The sequence below is a fragment of the Scophthalmus maximus genome, chromosome 6 (genome assembly GCF_022379125.1).
Source record: "Scophthalmus maximus strain ysfricsl-2021 chromosome 6, ASM2237912v1, whole genome shotgun sequence".
NCBI classification, from domain to species: domain Eukaryota; kingdom Metazoa; phylum Chordata; class Actinopteri; order Pleuronectiformes; family Scophthalmidae; genus Scophthalmus; species Scophthalmus maximus.
The window spans coordinates 1,837,330-1,845,000 of record NC_061520.1 but is presented as its reverse complement, the minus strand read 5'-3'; the positions used below and the strand labels follow the sequence as shown (position 1 = coordinate 1,845,000).

The window sequence follows — 7,671 nt, the reverse complement described above, 5'->3', positions numbered from 1 at the left end:
GGCCGAGGCTGCTGCACACACACACACACACACACACACACACACACACACACACACACAGTCACAGTGCTGCTCTCCTGCTGAAACCCATTTTAAAACGTCGGCTCTGTTTGTGCTCCAGGAGAGGCGACGTGACGTCCGGCAGGCGGAGCGTTCCCGCACACACGTCTTCTCTTCTAGTTTATGAAAATCATATGTGACTTTGTGCATCCGATGTAACGTTTTTGGTGTTGGAAAAAAAAGAAAACCCCAAAAAAGAAGCTGATAATCACTCATTAGTGGCAAAACATACAAACTGTGCTGATTAATTTTTTTTTTTTAATTTTTAACCCCTGGTAATTCAATTGTCAATGAATGTCTGGCAACATTATTTAAAACATTTTTTTTATCTTCGTGTCATCTTGACCAAATATTTCCTCCCTCGCCCACTGGTCTCCTCCTTCCTTCATCCCTTCATCCCTTCATCCCTCCTCTCTCACACTTCATTAGCATCACTGTATGAAGACCACCTGTAGTCCATCAGCAATCAGTGTGTGTGTGTGTGTGTGTGTGTGTGTGTATGTGTGTGTGTGTGTGTGTGTGTGTGTGTGTGTGTGTGTGTGTGTGTGTGTGTGTACTGCTGTTGTGTATCAACAAGCGTGTTGTGAGTCACTGGGTGGCCTTTGTAACTCTCCGCTGTGAGCGAGCTGGTGGAGTGATGGAGCAATGGAGCGATGGAGGGATGGAGCGATGGAGGGAGGGATGGAGCGATGGATGGAGGGATGGAGCGATGGATGGAGGGATGGAGCGATGGATGGAGGGATGGAGCGATGGAGGGAGGGATGGAGCAATGGATGGAGGGATGGAGGGATGGAGGGATGGAGGGAGGGATGGAGCGATGGAGGCAGGGATGGAGCGATGGAGGGATGGAGGGAGTGATGGAGGGAGGGAACAGACGGAGGGAGGGATCTAACGAGCTCGCTCTTTGTTCCTGTGGAGCAACGTCAGGAGAAGTTGTTGAATATAAATGATGCTGATGAGGAGTTGAGCGTGTTTAAAAAAAGAAAAGAAACCACAGTTCACAGAAGCTGCTGCGTTGTGTTCCAGATTCTTTATTGTTTTAAATGTTTTCCGAGGAACTCCTCTTCGTCGTAATTGTTAAAAGTCCCCTTGTTCTCGACGTGTGAAGGCGTTTGCGGCAGGACGAGAACGTTTTGTCTGATTCCAGTGAAAAACCCCTTGAAGAAAAATTAATAAATCCCTGGAGAAAAACCTCAAGTGTTTTTTCATTAGCAAAGAGAAACGGTGACTCAACAAATGAAAGGAAACAGGATTAAGAGGATATTTCCTTTTTTTTTTAATTCTCTGTATTTCTTTTAATTTCCTTTCTTTTTTGCGGAGGAAACCACCGGCGCCTTAGCCCGGGACCCAGATGCATTCTGGGAGCTCATTTCATTTCCTCACGGTCTGGATCTCATCCAGTGGATCCACAACAGATGATCTGTTACTGGGCGGGGCTTACACCGCGACTTCTGTAAAGTCCCAACCAAGATGGCTGCCGCTGATGAAACGAGCATTTTGACTCAACGTACCTGATATTTTCACATTTCTCCCGCATCAGAAAAGACCGACAACACCGGTTCAGACAGACGTCGTGGAATCGTCATCACAGGCGTCTCCTCTCTGGTCTGTTGACGCGTCCGCGTCACGTGACTCGTCGCTCTCGCTGGTTGTACGCTTGTCCAGTTGCGTCCGTCGGTAACGCCTCCACGCATTCGAGTATTCGTATCGGCGCCTAACCACGAGGACAAAGGTTAATGAATATTTAAAAATGGGGAGTGTACTCAAACACACTTCACTGTGACAGGAGACAGTGAGCGTCTGTGTGTGTGTGTGTGTGTGAGAAGAAGCTACACACACACACACACACACACACTCTGTATAGTTGAGATGGATGAGCGCGTGTTGACTGACAGTTGATTCATCGGTTCCTCAGCCACCATACATATTCTAGAGGAACCTGGGGGGGGGGGACTTTGCTTTCAGACAGCGAGGGGAGAAGAGAGGGGCCATTATTCTTAGCGAGCATAACAAATCTGTCAACTGACAGAAAGAAAAAAAGGAGAAAAAGATTAATACTCAGTCTTCAACCTCACACGACTCTCTGAGTGTCAGAGTTTTCAGGCGCTCAGTAGAAGCGGAGTGAGAAGTTCATTTTCTAAATTGTTAGTCTTCTATTTCAAATCCCTGTGCCTTTACCTGATTATTGATATGATCAGTGTGTGGACGAGTGTCTGCGTCCTGCATGTCAGTGATGAATGAGCGATTATGTCACAGGCGTCAAAAACGTATTCGACATCTTCTCCATCAAGTGCTTTTCTAACGTGAAGACAGACACAGTGATGGTTCTCTTCTGATGCGTATCACGTTTGGTGAAAGGAACCGCGTCAGAGGCGCTAAGCGCTAATGAAATACTGGGAACGCTCGAAACCTCCACCTGTCGGAGAAGAAGCTCATATTTATTAATATCAGTGTCTTTCACACGATGGCTGACAGCGGAGGACGGGGGAAACCAAACGAGGGCCGAGAGACGAACGTCACGCCGCGCAGATTATCAACCAGATTCCGTACGGGGGGGGGCGGACATGACACGTTTACAGAAGATATTAAAGCGTGTTCTTCCCCTGATATTTTTTCTTTTGTGTGCGGGATGTTTCGGGTAGATGGGACTTGATCCGCCTGCAAATGCGTCGGTGCCTGTAGAGAACTGAAGAAACTCTATTGATCTCAAAGAGACGCTGCAACTCAGCGTCCAGATGATGGAGAAGTCAAGTCAGTCCACGACACAAATCTTTAATCACTGAAACGACAAAAGAAAACAAGATCACAAGATCACAGTTCAGTGATTTTTGAAGTGGTGGTTGTATGAGTTACTTATGCATAGTTACCATGTGACCTCATGGAGATGGAGATCAGCGATGTCATTTAACGGAGTTTGGAGGAGAAGTGGAAGAAGCGAAAGTCTGAGTCCCACTGTTGCAGAGGGGACCACAGGAAAAACTCTTTTTCGACACATTTTAAAACGTTACCCAAAAAATAAAAATATATCTGTTCAATTCCACATTAAAGGAAGTCTTTTTTCCCCCCTCCAAACTCATCGCTGATCACCGTGTCCATAAGGTAACCTAGTAGCTATGCATAAGTGACTCATACAACCCCACTTCGAAATCACTGAACTGCCCCTTTAAACGCAACGATTCTCCTCCTTCAGATCGCCATTCCACTTTATTTCTACTTACATCAGACTCCGAGTCCGAGGGAATCGAATTAAAAACCCTGACCGACCAATCGGCATGCGTTAGCAGGATGCTAGCGTGACCACGGGTGACGTCTTCCTTCCTGTGAAACACCACTCAGTCCCGGAATATATCATCTGTTTCTTACAGAGAGACGAGCGCGGGCTGTTTCACTCGCCCGACATTCCGCAGCGAGGTTCATCTTCTAGCTGTTCACCTGGACGCTGGGTGTCATATCTTTGAAAAGAAAAAGCTGCCGTCACAAGTGTCATTCTGAAAAATGACACATAAATAAATAAATAACACACAACAGGAAGGGGTAATAAAATATCCCATATGCTTTTAGTGTCGACAGAGGCCATTATTAATTTTTTTCCCAGTAGCACACGATGTGAAAGTCTGGTTGTAAAGTAGCTGTCGGCGACACGTCAACACTGTGATGGATCAGTGCCGCGGGCGGAGACTTCACTCCGCAGCGACTGACAGCTGCTTTTCTTACATTTACGTCGCAATGTAGCCGCTCAGCAGCAGAAGACGTTTCTAATCTAACAGTTGATTCCTTTTACACGATAAGAGATGCAACAAATGTGAGCGGCTTATGGCAAGGATGAGCAACTGGCGGCCCCCGGCGTCGTCGCTCAGTGCCCGCCCCCATGTCGTCGCTCAGTGCCCGCCCCCATGTCGTCGCTCAGTGCCCGCCCCCATGTCGTCGCTCAGTGCCCGCCCCCGCGTCGTTGCTCAGTGCCCGCCCCCATGTCGTCGCTCAGTGCCCGCCCCCATGTCGTCGCTCAGTGCCCGCCCCCATGTCGTCGCTCAGTGCCCGCCCCCATGTCGTCAATTTCCAAATAGCAATAAATTATTGGTTCGGCAGGCGTCTTGGAGCGAGCGACCCACTTGACAACGTTCGAACCGGATCCCCGCCGTTAGACGGCGCTGCCTTCGAATTCGAGAGGCTAATTTGCCAAGCAACTGGGGCCTCGTCTTGCCCAGTCGTCAATGGTGCGTTCACACCGGAGGCGACGCAAATTATTCCCGCGAATAGATCACGTAATGCAAAGACGCGGCTAGACGCGAATTTTGCGTCAATGAGTCGGGCGACGCAAAGATTTTCCAATGGAAGGCGATTTCGCTCCGGCATGAAAACTTGCCGGTCCAATCACAACAGATGATCTGTTAGTGGGCGGGGTTTATACCGCGACGCGGAGAGAAGCGGCTTCTGTAAAGGAACAACCAAGATGGCTGCCGCTGATGAAACAAGCATTTTGACTCAAAGTACCTGATATTTTCACATTTCTCCCACAAAGGAACTGGTTCACAGACGTCTCCTCTCCAATCTGGTCTGTTGATGCGTCCACATCACGTGATCCGTCGCTGTCACTGGTTGTACGTTTGTCCAATTGCGTCCGGAGGCATTTTGGTCTGCGTCCGTCGCCATTCGAGTATTCGTCCGGCTACGCCAGGCAGTCGGCGCCTAACCACGAGGACAAAGCATAACAATATTTTAAAATGGGGGAGTATACTCAAATACACTTTTCTTTGACAGGAGACCGTGAGCGTCTGTGTGTGTGTGTGAGAATAAGTTTATTAAAGAAAAGTCGCGACTAGACGCAAATTTTGCGTCAACGAGTCGGGTGCGACGCAAAGACGCGACGTTCACTTTAGACGCTTCAGTCGCTCGAGTTGAAATATTTGAACTCCAGGTGAAAAAAATTGCGCGACGCATTGACGCGACAGCCAATGAGCGTTGAGGTCCTCCCCCCGTCACTGTCGTCAGACGTCCTGTCGTCGTGTCACGAGCGGAGAATCGCGACGTCTTGTGTCGCTTTGCCATCGGCATTCCTGTCGGCCTCTTTTTGACCTTCAGCAGTTCATGTTTACGTGTGTCTGTGTTTGTCCAGAGGAGGTTTTGTCGGAGGAAGTTGAGGGCAGCAGAACGCGCAAATGTTTTGCGCGAATGTTCGCTTGCGACGCCTAAAACTCCCCTCGCGTCCGGCGTGAACGCAGCACTAATGTGCAGGTGGCGTTCAGAACGAGGTGTGAAATATAAAACAAGAATCCCCGTGTGTCTTTTATAATGTTAATGGAACATTTGTTTACTGGAACAGATCCACTTAGGTTTGAGGATATGTGGAAGGGCTGCCACATGATGACATTTCAAATGATTTTTTTCTTCCTATGTCTCAAGTGTGTGTGTGTGTGTGTGTGTGTGTGTGGTGAGTGTGAGTGTGTGTGTGTGTGTGTGTGTGTGTGTGTGTGTGTGTGTGTGTGTGTGTGTGTGTGAGAGTGTGATTTATAAGAAAGTCACTCGTTGGTTGCAGCATCACACACTGATTGGACTCTAATGTGGCTGTCGGGGGGAAGATGAGTTCAGTAATGTGTTTGAATCCAACAGCGATGACGTGTTTTTCCACCAGAACGTTCTGTGATTTGAACCTTCACTTTAACTAAAACCACCTGTGTTTCTGTTTTCTTCCCTCCGTGCCACAGCTCCGCCCACTCCCATCGCGCCGCCCGAGCTCCTCGCCGTGGGCGCCACCTACCTGTGGATCAAGCCCAACGCCAACAGCATCATCGGCGACGGGCCGATCATCCTGAAGGAGGTGGAGTACCGCACCACCTCGGGGAACTGGGCCGAGACCCACGTGGTGGACTCGCCCACCTACAAGCTGTGGCACCTGGACCCGGACGTGGAGTACGAGATCAAGGTGCTGCTCTCCAGACCCGGCGAGGGCGGGACGGGCCCGCCGGGCCCGCCGCTGGTCACCCGGACCAAGTGTGCAGGCGAGTGACGGCGCTTTCATTCCATCGCTGTCGGCTTTGTTCGTTGGCTTGTTGAGATCCACCCCGGTTGCTTTGTCATCGTCTTTCTCTCTTGTTTCTTTTAGTGTCTCTTTCTTATTCTTTTTTGAATTGTTTCTACTCTGTTGCTCCTTCTTTCTCCATGACTCTCGTCCTTCAGAGGAAAATCAAACCCAGTGGTCGTCTGTGCGGCAGCGTTTTATTGATGTACGTTTTTTTATTGTGAGTCGATCTCTAGTGGCCGTAGTCATCATGACCGGCAAGCGAGGAAGTCAGGTGACGTAACATGAAGTTGGATGTAAAATCAATAGACTTGCGTCTGTACCTTGGGTTTAACTGTTGTAACCGTGACAACAAAGGTTCTCTCACGTGAAGGCGGCGCTTATTTATTTGAACTCCAAAATGGGAGTGTATTATCGTTACCATGACGATGGAGGTGTGGTCCAGCTGCGTTCCCTACCATCTTCTTTCCATCTTTTCTCTCTTACCTTTTCCTTACTTTTACATTTCCCTTCTTTCTTTCATTCAGTTTTTTTTCCCCTCAACCTCTCATCCCCTATTCTATTAATTAAGTCCGTTTCTTCACTTCTCTCTTTTTCTTTCTGTCGTTGTCAGTCCAGAGCTTTTCTCTGATGCAAACACAGACAAAGGCCTTTGACAGAGGTTTTTTATTTATCTCTCCCTGAGAGCAGGAGCGATGGAGCGAGTGAGACAAACAGACGGAGGGTGAGAAGAGAGAGAGAGACATGACATGTTCATGAAAGAATGTGTGTGTGTGTGTGTGTGTGTGTGTGTGTGTGTGTGTGTGTGTGTGTATGCGTGTGTAACAAATACGTCATTTTAGAAACTTTGTCGAGAGGTGTTTTGAATAATTGGAATGGGAATTTGATTTGCTTGCGGTTGTGTAATTTTCCTGATTTTGCACATTTGTATTTCTGTGTGTGTGTGTGTGTGTGTGTGTGTGTGTTTACCTCAGTGTATGAGAGTATTTATAGCGTCTCCTGTCCACCCTCTGACTCTTCTAGTCTGTTTTAATCAGCAGGTGAAAATTACGTGTTAATAGTTGAGACACACTCTTTCACTCTCTCAATCTTTTCCTCGAGACCTTCTCGCCATCCCAGTTCCTCTTCCTGATAAATAGATAGACGTATTGATAGATGGATAGAAAAAGAAAATGATACAGATGTGGAGGTTGATGTGAAGAGGGCAGAGTGTTGGAAGAGAAGTTGACAGACAGGCAGTTTGAGATGAAGTGGATGTGAAGTGGAACAGAGGCTGTGGTCACTGTGTATGTGTGTGTGTGTGTGTTTGTGTGTGTGTGTGTGTGTGTGTGTGTGTGTGTGTGTGTGTGTTTGTGTGTGTGTGTGTGAGTGTGTGTGAGTGTGAGTGTGTGTGTGTCTGTCTGAATGTGTGATGGGATTGGAGCAGGCAGGTATGACAGATGTTCAAAAGCCTGCTGGCTACTGGCAGTGTTTGGTGTGTGTGTGTGTGTGTGTGTGTGTGTGTCTGTGTGTGTGTGTGTGTGTGTGTGTGTGTGTGTGTGTGTGTCTGTGTGTGTGTGTGTGTGTGTGTGTGTGTCTGTGTGTGTGCGCGTGTG

At 48.2% G+C, this 7,671-nt stretch overlaps 1 protein-coding gene across 11 annotated transcripts in view; it reads left to right on the top strand.

Annotated features, from left to right (window-relative positions):
• Positions 1-7,671, top strand: part of ptprt (protein tyrosine phosphatase receptor type T) — a 244,897-nt gene that overhangs the window by 78,672 nt on the left and 158,554 nt on the right. For all 11 annotated transcript variants that reach the window (XM_047332935.1, XM_047332933.1, XM_047332934.1 and 8 more), the window contains exon 8: positions 5,763-6,056. In XM_047332935.1, coding sequence (XP_047188891.1) covers positions 5,763-6,056 — 294 coding nt within the window. The remainder of the gene's footprint in view (positions 1-5,762; positions 6,057-7,671) is intronic.